The 15,874-nt window shown below is 42.6% G+C and overlaps 1 protein-coding gene across 5 annotated transcripts in view; it reads left to right on the top strand.

Annotated features, from left to right (window-relative positions):
* Positions 1-15,874, top strand: part of POLH (DNA polymerase eta) — a 47,840-nt gene continuing 31,966 nt past the window's right edge. For 4 of the 5 annotated variants that reach the window (XM_014587832.2, XM_027771891.1, XM_014587831.2 and 1 more), the window contains exons 1-4: positions 1-133; positions 4,315-4,455; positions 4,666-4,800; positions 11,503-11,720. In XM_014587832.2, the coding sequence (XP_014443318.1) occupies positions 4,319-4,455; positions 4,666-4,800; positions 11,503-11,720 (490 nt within the window). In that variant the 5' untranslated portion in view covers positions 1-133; positions 4,315-4,318. Of the gene's footprint in view, positions 134-4,314; positions 4,456-4,665; positions 4,801-11,502; positions 11,721-15,874 lie in introns of those variants that run through there. The other variant, XM_014587833.2, reaches the window with a different exon arrangement.

The following is a 15,874-nucleotide window of genomic DNA, read 5'->3' as shown; positions in this document are numbered from 1 at the left end:
TAAATCGCTTTCGCTGGCTGGCTCGCGACAGGCGACAAATACTCAAGACGCCTTCATTTTCCTTCCTGTCGGGGGGAACTGATCCAGCATCTACCTGCGGCGTCCCCGGTTGGCAGATTTGCCTGTCACCTTGGTAAGATGATTTAGAACCGTTTGATATCGCTGTTTTCTGAGTCGTCGTGGTACTTTGGCTATGGGTTTGATGATATAGCAATGACTGGTGACACATTAGGTCGAAATTAGGTGAAAGAGAAAACGTGCTGCCTAGGTAAGGCCCCCGGTATTGTCCTCTACGGAGAGTTTTCTTATAGAAGAAAATGCTATTGTCTCCCCACCGTAGCTCTTACATCTCTCTTTTCACTTGTACTTGTTTTCCCCTCTCTGTTATTACCTGATTAGCACGAAGCTGTTTCCGGCAGATCGGCATAAATCAAAATATTTAAAGATGAATAATTTCAACTATTGACTGACTTGTGCAATTTTGATAGTTTGCCAAGTGACAAATGTTTAAGATCTCATCACGTAATCCTTATCTGAAAGTAAAATTTTAGCAGAAAGTGTGTTTCATTTTCCATCTTTGTAAAGGTCTTGCTTTCTCCAGAAAATTTATGTGCCAAAAACTTCAACTTCAGTAGCCATTAGCATCTGTGTGTCTGTTTTCATGATTTCCAGCAAAATGTTAACTGAACTTAAATCACTGCTTCCTATCCCTTCTCCGCTTCTAGTTATTTGTGTCCAGTGCCACTTACCTTGTATTTTTGTGACAACGCATTTACTATTTTCTGGTTTACCTGTTCCACTACTATAGAAAAACCACTTCACGGTAAAGTGATTTCTAACATGTTATGATTTTAACTTATAAATATTGAAAGTATCACATTCTGCCTGTTTTAGGTGAGTGGTCAATTGGAATTTATCAGGAATTACACCTTGATTACTCTGGTTTTCTTAATTCTTTAGTTTTACTAATCATACAGTTGCATGACAATTTTTCATAGTTAATGTTAATTTTTGAAAAACTTTTAAAATACAGTTGGATGCTCACTGGACCGTATAACCTGTGTTTCTTGTATTTAAATGATGAATTACTGGTATTTGCATAAGTATCTTATTTAGGTTAGTGATTCTCAGACTTTGCTGTGCATTGGAATTGCCTGAAGAACTTTTAAAAGTCACAAAGCTGGGGACAGCAAGTGGCATAGTGGTTAAGGTGCTGGACTCTCACACGATGGTTTGAGTCCCCAACGGGACATGGCTCATGCATGCCCAAAATCCCTAGAAGAGAATGGAGAAGGGATTGTGGTGTGCTGCTGTCCCACCCCAACATCCCCCCCTCCTCCTCCCCCTCCCCCCATGATTTCTTGCTTTCTCTCTCTGTCACTCCAGTGAGCGCATGTGCCCTGTAGCAAAAAGTCATGAAGCCCAGATCATTCCCATGACAATTACTTTAGGATGTCTGGTTTTAGAAATCAGATACTAATATTCTTTAAAGGTTCTAGTTGATGCCAACGTGCAGCAAAGTTTGGCAGCTATTGCTTTAGATTTCCTTTTGCCATATTACGAACATTTTTTAATGGTTACATTGATCTCCACTCTGAAGTATGTAATGTGTGTTCTTTCAGTATACCATCCATGCCTTACTATAGTCTGTGCACAGTAGAGTGTTCTCTTATCTGAATTGTCAGAAGGCATGTGCTCTCACGGGCATGGTCACAGTGCAGTCCCCTTTTCTCCATGTCTCCGTTCTGTCAGTATTTTGAACACACAGGTACACACGTCTGGTGCTCTTGGTGCCGAAATTCAAACTGTGGTCGGCCATGTGGTCAGCTTTAAATGCACGGTGCTTAACCACTGTGCTTTGGGTTTTCTTCTACGTTCAAAAATGTACATGAATCGGTGGAAAATCACTATTAGAGTGTCGCGACCTACAAGGCGAAGGGATGTGGAACCCCCAGTGGAAGCAAATGAGTGGGTTGAGAAGGGACACGTAGACACGTAAGTAGAGAAAGCGGAGATTAGGCAGACAGGCGTCTCTGCATGGAGAATGCTGCAGCACTGAGTCATCTCAGGCTTATTCTTTCGTGCTGAAATGGGGGTGGAGAAATCAGGTTGCAGCTTGCGTCCCAAGGTTCTGGTGTCTCAGAGTTCTAAACAAGATTCCTCTAGCCTTCTCTGACTGACACTCAGCTTCCCTTCATTTACACTGCCCTGAGGTGTAACAGCAGTGCGTCTTTGTTAAAGCTTCTGCCTGTCCTGCAGTGTGAGCACAAAGATCGTCTCTACTTTATGAATATAGAAGTCGATAGTGCCTAGTCCAAGTCTGGCCACCCCTGCGTTAGAGCACTGCTTAAAAGTAATCATCGCGGACAAAGTACACTGGTGGATGCTTATTGGTCGAAAGAGAAATGAGGTATCTGCGTATTCTCAAAGTATCCTCTCTCCCAAGATGCTCATTGATTACGAAGGGGAAAATATTGATAATATATTTATGGTGAGAAATCTGGCAAACACCATTTTAATTGATCATGGTTAATATCTTCAGTAATAAGACGTATTAACATCATGTACCCTTCTCCCCATATGATACACTGAGAGGAGCATACCACTTACACGATATTCTTTGTTTACTTTTTTAAAAGAGGTTTTTGCCTTAGTGTGCATATGCTTGGAGAGAGAGACAAAAGGAAAGTGGGAAATCAACCCCCGGGGGGGAGGGGCAACACTGCCGTCCCTTTTCCTCCATTCTCCTCTTGGGATCTTGGTCATGCATGCACATGTGCCTGGGTCTGGTACTCGAACTGCTGTCAGCCATATGGGAGTCCAGCAGCGTAACCGCTGTACCATTTGTTGCCCCTCCCCATGATATTCTTGCTAAAAATATGTGACCTCAATCTAATCATGAGAAAGCATCAGACAGATTCAAATTTTGAGACATTCTCAAGTAATTCAGAAGTGCCAAGGTCAGGGGGATAAAAGGGTACGACTAAAGAAGTGTCACAGTGTAGGAAACTAAACTAAGGAAACGTAATGACTAAATGTACTATAGCATCCTTGATTGGGTCCTGGAACAGAAAAGGACGTTAGTGGGGAAACCAGTGAAATCCAATGGAAGCATGTAGTTGATACTATACCAATGTCCTTTTTTTTATTTTGATAGTGCTATATGAAATCTTAACATTAGGGGAACCTGGATGTAGGAGCATCTTACTGGTTTTTTGTTTGTTTGTTTGTTTTTTGTAATTTTCTGTGTGCATAAAAATATTTCAAAATGAAAAGTTCAAATACTTTAGACAGTGGGGCCGGCAGGTGGCGTAGTGGTTAGGGGCGCTGGACTGCCACGTGGACAACTGCAGTTTGAGTCCTAGACCTGATGGCTTGCTTTCTCACTTTCCTTCTCTCTGATCAAAACTGGAAAATAATAATAAATAAAAACGTTAAATAAAACATTTTTAAAAAATTTTTACACAAATGTTCTTCATGCCTCATTTTCTGCTTCTTTTCCTCTGAATTTATACTTAACATCTATTGACTGAAAAAATACTATTGACTAGCTTAACGGTTGCCTCTTTCCCACAGTGATGTACATTGTGGTTTTAATTTGCATTTCCCCATGACTAAAAATGTTAAGCCCATATTCACATGCCTGTCAGCTATTTGTATATCTCCTTTTGTGAATTAAGTGTTCAATGCTTTTGGGGATGAGTATTTTTAAAGCTTTTAATGCTTTATTACCTTTGTAAAATAATACCAATTTATTTTCTTACCAATAGCATATGAAAAAGCCTATTTCATTCTTAGTAGTTTTTATATTCCCATATTCATGGCAATTCCTCAGTAAAAGAATGGAAATATAGTTTTCTCTGGCATTTTGGATTAGGTTTTTTTTTTTTTTTTTGACAGGTTTTTGCTATAGGGCCTGTGCGCTTGCCACAGAGACAGCGAGAAATTACCCCCTGGAGGGATGGCCAGGCTGCAATCCCTTCTCCTCCGTTCTCCTCTTGGGATCTTAGGCATTATATATATATGTATGTGTGTATATTTAATTTGCTTTAGGGCATGTGCACTTAATGGAGTGAGAGAAAGGAAGAAAGCACCCCCCCACTCCAGGGAAGATGGACATACCACAGTCCCTCCACTCTATTCTCTTGGGAATTTGGGCATGCACACATGTGCCCAATATGTTTTCTAAGCTGCCAGGTCTAGGACTTGAACCATACAGTCGGCCTTGTGGAATCCAGCTGCCATAACCACCATGCCACCACCCGGCCTTGGATTAGGTACCTTTCTAACTGTTCATAAAACTTTGTCTTACAGAAAAATGGCAACTGGACAGGAACGAGTGGTTGCTCTGTTGGACATGGACTGTTTTTTCGTTCAAGTGGAGCAGCGGCAAAATCCTCATTTGCGGAATAAACCTTGTGCAGTTGTACAGTACAAATCATGGAAGGGTGGAGGGTATGTATCACTGTTATCGTCACATAGAAATACAGTGGATTTGTGCTAGCTACTGTTTTCGAGGTGTGCTTTATATTGAATATTGGCTTCTGTGGTCTATTTCTAATGTTAATATTATCTCTAATATGTTTGGAGACAATTCCTCTTAAAATTGTTTTGCTTGTGATCATGTAATGTTTCTCTGTTTCCTCCTCTCTTTCCTAACGTTAGAATAATTGCAGTGAGTTATGAAGCTCGTGCATTTGGGGTCACCAGAAACATGTGGGCCGATGACGCTAAGAAGTTATGTCCAGATCTTCTACTGGCACAAGTTCGCGAGTGCCGTGGGAAAGCCAACCTCACCAAGTAAGAAAAAGAAGGTCGTTGAAGGCAGGGAACCCGACCCTCGGCTGTGGACGTGCTGCTGGTCCATGTCCTGTTGGGGGCCAGGCCACAGACTGGTGGCTGGGTGGCAGGCAAGTGAGTGAGGCTTCAGCTGTGTTTGCGGCCACTCCCTATCACTCACATTGCTGCCTGGGCTCCGCCTCCTGTTGGATCAGCTAGATTCCCAGGGGAGCACAAACCCCATTGCTGTGCGATTGTTCATTGTATATGGCAGTGTGGGTGGTAAAAGTGGGGTGTGAAGTGGATGTGGTGCGCTTGGGTGTCCTGGGACCAAACAACCAAGCCCCTTCCTGTCTGTGGAGGGATTATCTTCCACGAAGCCAGTCCCTAGTGCTAGAAAGGTTGGGGACCACTGGAAGAAGATGTAGAAGAAATGCCTATGAACTGGTATTTCAAATTTGTTTCATGTAAAGAACATTTGAAAATGTTCCCTTTGGTCAGCTATCTGGTCTCTACAAAGTGGAAACAGAATTTTGATTCTGTGTCCCAGGAACAGTTGCTGCCTTTGTCACCCATTCAGTTCTTTAGTTTAAAAATGATTATAATTAAAAGTTGAGGACTGGCCCTGTAGTCTATTGATTAAGGGACTCAGATCCCACATGGCTGAGCGTGGCTCGAATCTCAGCCTCGGTAGCATGAAAAACATGCTGGGCACGTAGGGATGCATGCCCCAAATTCCGGCAGGATAGAGAACTGGAGGACAATGGATTGTGGCATGACCACACCCTACTGGAATGTGCTTTCTGCTTTTCTCTGCTCCCTTTCTCTCTCTCTCATGAGTGCAGACACCTTTTAGCAATTAAAAAGAAAAAGTTATACTAATTTCTATTTTTTTAAACCCAAAAGTCTATACTGTCTGAAGTAATTTGACCGAGACTAAGAGTTTTTCTAAGAAGGCTAAGTTAAACTGACATTCTATTATAATATCTAGGCTTATTTGCCAGAATTGAGCATTCTCAAGAGAGACTACTTCCTTTGTTTTTGAACTGAGCTGTTGCTCCCCAAATTTTAGAAATTAAGGACTGGAGTGGAAGGCATATATGGGCATAGCCAAGGCAGTGGTAGGTACACACAAGCCCCACATGTTATCTTTACCCTAACAGCTAGTATGTATTGTGCATGCTTACTTTGTTTTAATTTGCCAGGGACTGGGAACCAGCAGTTAGCATAATGGCTATGTCGCTGGACTCCCACATAGTTGACCGCAGTTTGCATCCCGGACCTGGTGGCTTAAAACTCACGCCGGGTGCGTGTGCGTGCGTGCCCAAGATCCCGAAAGGAGAATGGAGGAGAAGGGATTGCAGCATGACCATCCCCCGGGGGGTGATTTCTCGCTTTCTGTCTCTCTGTCTCTGTCTGTCTGGCGAGCGCACGCGCCCTATAGCAAAAACCTCTCAAAAAAAAAAAAAATTGCCAGAGGGTGTGTGTGTTGGACAGAAAGATAGATGGAGAAAAGGAGAGCGAGTGAGAAAACACACCCCATGGGTCAAGGTCTTGCCATAGTCCCTTCTCATCCAGTTCTCCTTCCTGTCTGGATTTTGGGCACAAATGCTCTCATGCCTGGTGACTCTCAAATCACCGGGTCTGGGACTCTAATTGTGTGGTTGGTCATGTGGGATTTAGCTGCCCTAATCACCAGTCATGGGCTCTCTCAAGCATGTTTTCTTTATCCACACAAACACACACATGGGTGTGTACGAGGCACTGTACTAAATTCTTTTTTTTTTTTAAGAGAGGTTTTTTTTTTTTTGCTATAGGGTGCGTGCAATCACCAGACAGAGAGGGACAGAGAGACAGAAAGCGAGAAATCACCCTCTGGGGGGATGACCACGCCACAATCCCTTCTCCTTTCTCCTCTTGGGATCTTGGGCATGCACGCACACGCGCCCGGCGTGAGTTTTAAGCCACCGGGTCTGGGATGCAAACCGCGGTCAACTACATGGGAGTCCAGCGACATAGCCATTACGCTAACTGCTGGTCCCTGTACTAAATTCTTTCTAGGCATTATCTCCTATACATCACACATTGGTTTAAGGTGGGTGAGCATTATTATCCCCTTGTCACATGAGGAATCAAGTTTTAGAGAGTTAAATTTACACAGCTAATTATAAAAACTGAGGAGTCACAGCTTTTTTTATATTTTATATCTACAATCCCATAGTATCACTGTACCAAGTGGTATGGTATGTGGATTATTCTTTGACTTGGTAATGGAGTTTTTGGGTTTTATTTTTTTAGGCTTTTGCCATAGGTGGCTGTGCTTGCCGGAGAGAGAGAGAGAGAGAGAGAGAGAGGGAAAGTGAGAGATCACCCCCGCAGGGGGATGGCCAGAATCCCTTCTCCTCTGTTCTTGTCTTAGGATTTTAAACATGTAGGCACACACGCCTGACATGATTTTTAAGCCACCAGGTCCAGAACTCGAACCATGGTCAGCCATTTGGTAACCCAGTGCCTTAACTACCTCTCTACTGGCTGGACTTGGTAATGGAGTTATTTTTGAATTCACCTATGAATTTAGAGCCTAAAGATAGAGTGATATAGCCAATCCCACATTGGAAATGTTGCCAGAAAAGACAAGTTTGAATGAAGATTAATAGTTTAATCCTGGGTACTAGCAGATAGTATAATGGTTACACCACTGGCCTCCCATGTAATCTGCCGCAGTTCAAGTCCCGGACCCAGCAGCTTAAAACTCATGTCGGGTGCATGTGCATGTGTGCCCAGCATCCTGAGAGGAGAATGGAGGAGAAAGGATTGTGGCGTGGACATCCTCCTTGGTGGGTGATTTCTCACTTTCTGTCTGTTTCTCTCTCTCTGTCTCTCTGGCAAGCACACGCACCCTATAGCGATCTCTGTAAAATAAGAGGTTTAACACTGAAGTAGATTAGCATGTTACTTCAGTCAATGGGCATATCCTACGTTGTATTAAATAGAATTTTATGTTGGTGTAGATACTGTAACTTCCTTAATTGTATGTCATTAGGTTTAAAGTATGATTTGGAAAGGCCACACTCTGTAAACTTTAAACCGGATCATTTACTTTTAAAATCTTCAAGTAATGGACAAAGATGGTTTCAGAAACTTAGGAATAAGTTTGTAGACCAGAGAGTTCATTAGGCCCGGCAATTTAAAATCATTTTAATAATTAACTTTAAATACTCGGTTATGAAAATAAAAGCACTATTTGCAGAACCTTATATACACTTTTTGTATAGTGTTTTTCAGATACTATTTTTTTTAAGAGTTTTTGTTGTTGATGGTTTTTTTTGTTTTTTTTGGTTTTTGGTTTTGGGTGGTTTTTTGTTTGTTTGTTTGTTTGTTTTTTGTTTTTTGCTATAGGACACATGTATGTGCCAGAGAGATAGGAAGTGAGAAATCACTGCCCAGGAGGGATGGCCATGCCACAATCCCTTCTTCTCTATTCTCCTCTCTAGATTTTGGGCACGCACACACACGCACCTGGCATGAGTTTCAAACTGCCGGATCTGGGACTTGAACCACAATTGGCCACGTGGGAGTCCAGTGATATAACCATTATGCCATCCGCTGGTCCTGGGTTTTTCAGATATTCTTAATAATTTAGAGGAACAGAGATACTGTGGTACAGCACAAGTGTTCTTGCAAGGCAGTCGTACATGGAAAGGTTCCTAGATCAAGTCCTGAGACCTCCCTGAGTATTCTGTACATGCACATGTTCATTATTCAGGGCTGATAATGAAGACCGGGCTGATCACAGTGGGGTGTTGTTGTGTGTGTGTATGTGCGTGTGTGTGTGTGTGTGTGTGTGTGTCTCAGGAAATAAACTTAAGGAAAAAAACCTTAGAGTAACTTTATTAAGAGACTGTTAAAAACACCAGCTATTGCAATAGAGTATCTTTTTGTGGCTTTGTATGTGAGTATATTGCCCTCTTTTTTTTTCCCCCCTTTTGAGGCCCAACTATCCTTGTCCTAGGCTCAAATAATTAAAAAGAAAACAAAAAGAAGCGAAAGCTGGCTCTATAGCAGCTGGTGTAAGGAGGAAGTCAGATCCCAGGTGACTGACTGTAGAGTTTGAGTTGCAGCCCCGGTGGCTTAAAAACTATGCCAGATGCACACATGTACATGCCCATGCCCGGGATCCTGGTGGGATGGGGAATTAGAGAAAGAAAGATGGCAGTGTGATCAGGTCCTCTTGGAAGAATTCTCTCTCTCTCTCTTTCTCTCTCTCATTATGCACATGTTCTCTGGCATTTAAAAAAAAAAATAGGGAAAAAAGCGTATCTGTATTTCTCTTACTTAATGTTTTAGAACAATTATTATATTAGATTTTTTTTTTTTTGAGAGGTTTTTGCTTTAGGGTACATGCAATCACCAGAAAGACAGAGAGAGACAGAGAGACGGAAAGCGAGAAATCCCCCCCCAGAGGGGATGGCCATGCCACAATCATCCCTCCTCCTCCATTCTCCTCTTGGGATCTTGCACGCACATGCACCCGGCATGAATTTAAGCCACTGGGTCCGGGACTCGAACTGTGGTCGACTACATGGGAGTCCAGTGACATAGCCATTGTGGCAACTGCTGGTCCAGTGACAAGCCGTTTGGGGACCTGCTGGTCCCTTTTTTTTTTTTTTTTTTAAGAGAGAATTTTGCTATTGGGTACATGCATTCACTTGAGAAACAGACAGAAAGTAAGAAGTTAGCCCCCAGGGGAATGGCCACACTGCAATCCCTTCTCTTCTCTCAGGATTTTAGGCACACATATATACACACGTACTCGGCATCAGTTTTAAGCCTCTGGGTCCAGGACTCAAACCTCAGTTGACTCTATGGGAGTCCAGTGAGGTAACCATTATGCCATCTGCTGGTCCCAATAATTATACTAGTTTTATCATATATGTTAGTAGAGGGATAAAATATTTTCATTTTTTGTGGTAGATATAATAGGCTCAACAGGAACAGAATTTAAAATTATATAGCAGGAAAAAAAAAAAAAACCACATTGTGATTAAAAAACTAGTTATGGGGCCAGCAGGTAGCATGGTGGTCAGGGGTGCTGGACTCCCACGTGGCCAACACGGTTTGAGTTCAGGACTTGGCGGCTTGCTTTCTCTCTCTCTATGTCCCTCTCTGGTCAAATCAAAATTAATAATTTTATTAATTATCATAAATAATTATCATAAATAATTCTCAAAGCTCAATAAAATAATATAATAATTTTTAAAGGATTATTTTATTTAACTTTATTATTACTATTTTGCAGTTTGATCAGAGAGAGAGAAGGAAGGGGAGGAAGCAAGCCACCAGATCCAGGACTTGATCCGTGATTGGCCATGTGGGAGTCTAGTACCTTTAACAATCCTGCCACCTGCTGGCCCCAATAAAATAATAATTCTTTTTTTGAAAAAAAAACTAGATATATGGGAGTCAGTAGATAGTGTGGTGGTTAAGGTGCTGGATTCCCACATGCGGCTGATCTTGGTTCAAGTCCCAGATGTGGTGACTTGAAATCACTCCTGGCGTTTGTGTACACGAGCCCAGAATCCTGAGAGGAGAATAAAGGAGAAGGGATTGCAGTGTGGCCATCTCCCTGGTGGGTAATTTCTCATTTTTCTTCTCTCTGGCAAGCACACATGCCCTATGGCAAAAACCTAAAAATAGAAACAAACCAAAAAACTAGCTATAATTGCCAGAAGAGCTACTTGTTTATGGTTCGAACAGAAGGTATATGGTGAGATTGGTATCTCCTAAGGAGATGCATCACCACATGCTAGGTGTTTAATTTGATCATTTGAACATTAGTATATCCAGAAGTAATTGGTTCGTGGGGGCGTGTGTGTGTGTGTGTGTGTGTGTGTGCACGCGCGCATGTCACCATAACCAGTTCTCATGCTAACCGAATTTCCCATTGACTGAAATATAAAATCTGTAAGTCAGCTTGTTAACTTATGGTGAGAAATACTGTGCTGAGGAAGACCAACTGCCCTGGTTCACTAATCACTGCAGTGTCATCTGTAAGTTGCTTCTTATTTGAAGACAGAATTAGAAGCAGAACACCACAGGTGGACATATGAAAATAACAAACACGGTGACCTCTGTGAGTGATCATAGTAGATGTTTTCCAAATTATCAGTTAGAGACATTCTTGTCATGTAAGGATGTTCACAGTCTGGATGCTTTCTAAAGTGTTGATATTATACTAAGATTTGCCTCTGTTCTTTTCTCTTTTTTTTTTTTTTTGGAGAGGTTTTCGCTATAGGGCGCTTGCGCTCACCAGACAGAGACAGAGAGACAGAAAGTGAGAAATCACTCCCCAGAGGGGATGGTCACGCCGCAATCCCTTCTCCTCCATTCTCCTCTCGGGATCTTGGGCACTCACGCACATGCGCCCGGCGTGAGTTTTAAGCCACCGGGTCCAGGATGCGAACCGCAGTCGACTACGTGGGAATCCAGCGACATAGCCATTACGCTAACTGCTGGTTCCCTCTGTTCTTTTCCTTGTTTTTCTTATTGGTCATCTTTCTGTCCATTGATCCATTCATTTGGGTACTATCTAGCCGCTATGAAGCCACTTGTTTTTCAATTTTGTATATTATTATTGTTCATCATGGGTGGGACGGAATGCGGCTGACAATCTCAAGATTTCCTCCATTTGTTACCTACATATATCATCCTTATTCTCTTTAGGTACCGGGAAGCCAGTGTGGAAGTGATGCAGATAATGTCTCGTTTTGCTGTGATTGAACGTGCCAGCATTGATGAGGCTTATATAGATTTGACAAGTGCTGTACAAGAGAGACTACAAAAGCTGCAAGGTCAGCCCATCTCCGCAGACTTGTTGCCAACAACATACATTGAAGGGTTTCCCCAAGGCCCTGCAACTGCAGAAGACACTGTTGAGAAAGGTACTTCCATAGCATCATATTGCTTCTGCTTCCTGCCTTTGGAACCTGTTTGCTTGGCCACGCTGATTCTTGGAATGATTGAAAGGAAAGCTTAACTACAGCCCGAATGCATCTCAAGGACTCACATGGAACGATACAAATTCTCTTATCTTTCCAGGTATATAGATGCTGAGTGAATCTGTATGAAAGTAAATTTCTCTTTGAGTATAACTAGGGCAGGTTATTGTTATTTATACAGGGCAGAAGGCTGAATGAGCACTTCTGTCATTTGTAGGTTAATCTATATTATTGTTACAGTTTCTTGGTTTTTTCATTTGTAAGAAGGGTAAGTCTTTTATTTAAGAGGGGACTTCAGGTATAGAGAGTTGAATCATTCAGAATTTCTAATTAGCTCATAGCACTTATTATCAGTGAGCTATGCATGGCCCTTTTTGTTTTATCTTAGTTTTTTACTTCTTTTCTCTTTTGTAATGATTCCTTGAATCCTTCCCAACCCTGCTCATCCTCCAGCAGCCACTGACGTATTTGATATTGATATATTTTCTTACCTATGTACGTATCTTCTTTTTTTGCTTTGCTTTTTGTTATAGGGCATGTGCACTTGCCAGAGAGAGGGAAAGTGAGAAATCACCCCCAGGGAGGATGGCCAAGCTACAGTCTCTTTTCCATTCTGCACTTGGGATTTGGGGTGCACGTGCATGCACCCATTGTGATTCCCAAGCTGCCAGGTCTGGGTCTCAGACCATGGTCAGCCATGTGGAGTCCAGTGCCTGAACCACCACACCACCTGCTGCTCCCTATATGTCTTTACAAATTATACAATATTGCTTTTTAATTGCAAGGTGATCTGTTATTAAAGATCTTAGTTCTTAGGTTTTCTTTCAGTGGTGATTTTAAACATCTATCCATGCAGTTATATTTATAGGTAATTTATGACTTTTACCTATAGCATAATCCATGGTATGAATCTACAATGTATATGGACTATTCTTGGTGACACATTTATTGGGTGCTTCTAATACTTTACCATTTGTATGATGAATATCCTTGCTGATCTCTTTCTGAACCTATGCAAGGGTTTCTTTGGGAAATATTTTCAGGAGAGGGCTGCTAGGTTGTAGGGTATATATATTTAGTTTCATTAAGTACTCCCAAATTGTTCTCCAGGGTTTGTAACAGTTTGCATTCTGCCTGCCAATAGCTTGTGTCTCTTATATTCTCACCAACAATCAACATTATCTAATGTTTAAAATATTTGCTAATGGGCCAGTAGGTAGCATGGAGGTTAGGGCAGCTGGATCCCACATGGCCATCTTCATGATTTGAGTCCTGGACCTGAAGCTTGAAAATCTCACCAGGTGTGTGTGTGTGTGTGTGTGTGTGTGTGTGTGTGTGTGTGTGCGCCCGTGCGCACGTGCCTAAAAGCCAGAGAGGAGAATGAAGGAGAAGGGATTGGGTTATGACCATTCCTTCTGAGTAAAATTTCTAACTTTCCTTCTTTCTCTGTCTGTCTTTGGTGAGCACGTGTGCCCTGTAGCAAACTGAAGAAAAAAAAAAAGAATTGCTAACGTGATGGCTATTAAATGGTATTTTGTGTGTGTGTGAATTTATTTGTTCCATGAATGAGATAGACAGAGAGAGAGAAAGAGACACAGGAATACAGCACCCCCAACAGGCTCTTGACACTACAAACCACCCCTAGCCTCAGCCTTCCCAGATCATGGACTTGCATGCCTGGGGTACTCAAGGAGGCCATCAGATAGGAGCTGGCAACCTTCTCATTGTGGCTTGCCTTGAGTGTTGGATTTTACTGCTGTCTATAATAAGGCCCCATACCTGTCTGTTTTTAACATTGCTAATGTAAGGGTGGCATAGTGGTTAAAGTGCTGGTTATGGCTGACTGTGTTCAATTCCCGGACCCAATGGCTTGAAACTCATGCAGGGTGCATGTGTGTGTGTGTGTGTGTGTGTGTGTGTGTGTGTGCCCAAAATCCTGGGAGGAGAATGGAGGAGAAGGGATTGCAGCGTGGCCATTCTCCACCACCACCACTACCCCTGGGGGAGGTGATTTCTCAATTTCTGTCTTTCTGGTTAGTGTACATGCCATATAGCAAAAATTTCTCTTAAAAAAAGTTCATAAAAAATGTGTTAAGAAAATACTATGCAGAGACTGTAAAACTTTCTTATACCAGGTAAATTCGTATTGCCCTTCCTTTTTTTATTTTTCATTTTACTAGAGGCACATATGTTCACCAGAGAGAGAGACCATGAGAGAGAGAGGAAGAAAGCACCTTGCATGGGGAATGGTCATGCCACAATCCCTTCTCTTCTATTTCTCCCTCCTTTTAGGATTTCAGCCATGCATACACACATACCTGACATATTTCCCAAGCCTCTGGGTCTAGGACTTCAGCTCAGCCATGTGGGATCCAGCATCCTTAACCACCAAGCCATGGGCTGGCCCTCAATTCATACTCTAATTTTTTTCATAAACTTTTTGAAATCTTGTATCTTCTCTCAAGTCTGTCATCCATCTGTTTTTTTGTTTGTTTGTTTGTTTGTTTGTTTTGTGGTTTTTTGTTTTTTGGTTTTTGGTTTTTTTTTGAGAGGTTTTTGCTATAGGGCGCGTGCGCTCGCCAGACAGACAGAGAGAGACAGAGAGATAGAAAGCAAGAAATCACCGGGGGGATGGTCACGCCGCAATCCCTTCTCCTCCATTCTCCTCTCGGGATCTTGGGCACGCACGCACACGCACCTGTCGTGAGGTTTAAGCCACCGGGTTTGGGACGCAAACTGCGGTCAACTACGTGGGAGTCCAGCGACATAGCCATTGCGCTAGCTGCTGGTCCCATGTCATCCATCTGTTAACTTTGCTTATGTTATGCTTTGTTAAAAAAATTCTTACTTTCAGTTCATCAGTTTTTTCACCTTGTGGTTTATGCATTTTGAATCCCATTTAAGAAGTCTGTATATATCAGAAGTTCACAGTGACATTGTCTCGGTCCATTATTTTTGTTATTACAGAAAACCTAAGGTAGGATAGTTTAAAAACACTGGCAGTGTGGGACCAGCAGTTAGCATAATGGCTATGTCGCTGGACTCCCATGTAGTCGACCGTGATTCGAGTCGCGGACTCGGTGGCTTATACTCATGTCAGGCGCATGTGCGTGTGTGCCCAAGATCCCGAGAGGAGAATGGAGGAGAAGGGATTGCAGCGTGCCCATGTCCCCTGGTGGGGAGGTGTGATTTCTCACTTTCTATATCTCTGTCTCTCTGGTGAGTGCACACGCCCTGCAGCAAAAACCTGCCAAAAAAAAAAACACCAGAAGTGTATTTGGCTCACATTCTGGAGCCTGGAAAGGCCACTAGCATGGTGCCAGCATCTGGCAAGGATATTCATGCTTCATCATCCCAAGGCAAATGAGGAAACATGCACATAAAACAGAGAAAGGGAAAGGGTGCCAAATTTATCCTGTTATCAAGAGCCCACTCCCATGAGAATGACATAATCCTTTATGAGGGCAGACCTCATGACCATTACTTAAAAGTTCAACTCAGTATGGCACTGGGGAATAAGTTTCTAACACATGAAGTTTGGGAGGCATACTTAAGCCATGATATTTTATCTCTGGCCCCTAAAGTTCATGTCCTCACAATGCAAAACACATATAATATATTCCATCTCCTTGGTTTCAAAAGTTTAATTCATTCCAGCGTCACTGAAAACAATCAAAAGTTCATAATCTCTTCTAAATCACATGTGTCTATGACTTAAGGCACCACTTATCCTGAGGCAAATTTCCCTCTAGCTGTGAGCAAGGGAAAGTACACAAGTTACTTACTTCCAAAACACAGTGGTGGGACACGTGGAGAATAGACATTTCCTTTCTGAAAGGAAAAAATGGTGAAGGAAGGGGTACCTGGCTACAAGTAACTTTAAAACGTCGGGAACCAGCAGTTAGCATAATGGCTGTGTCGCTGGACTCCCACGTAGTCGACCGTGGTTCACGTCCCGGACCCGGTCACTTAAAACTCACGCCAGGCGCGTGTGTGTGCGTGCCCAAGATCCCGAGAGGAGAATGGAGGAGAAGGGATTGCACCCCTGGGGGGTGATTTCTCGCTTTCTGTCTCTGTCTCTCTCTGTCTGGCAAGTG

This window comes from Tupaia chinensis, unplaced genomic scaffold (genome assembly GCF_000334495.1).
Source record: "Tupaia chinensis unplaced genomic scaffold, TupChi_1.0 Scaffold000238_1, whole genome shotgun sequence".
Classification (NCBI taxonomy): Eukaryota; Metazoa; Chordata; class Mammalia; order Scandentia; family Tupaiidae; genus Tupaia; species Tupaia belangeri.
Note: the sequence above shows the minus strand (reverse complement) of the source record. Positions and strands in the feature narration are given on the sequence as shown.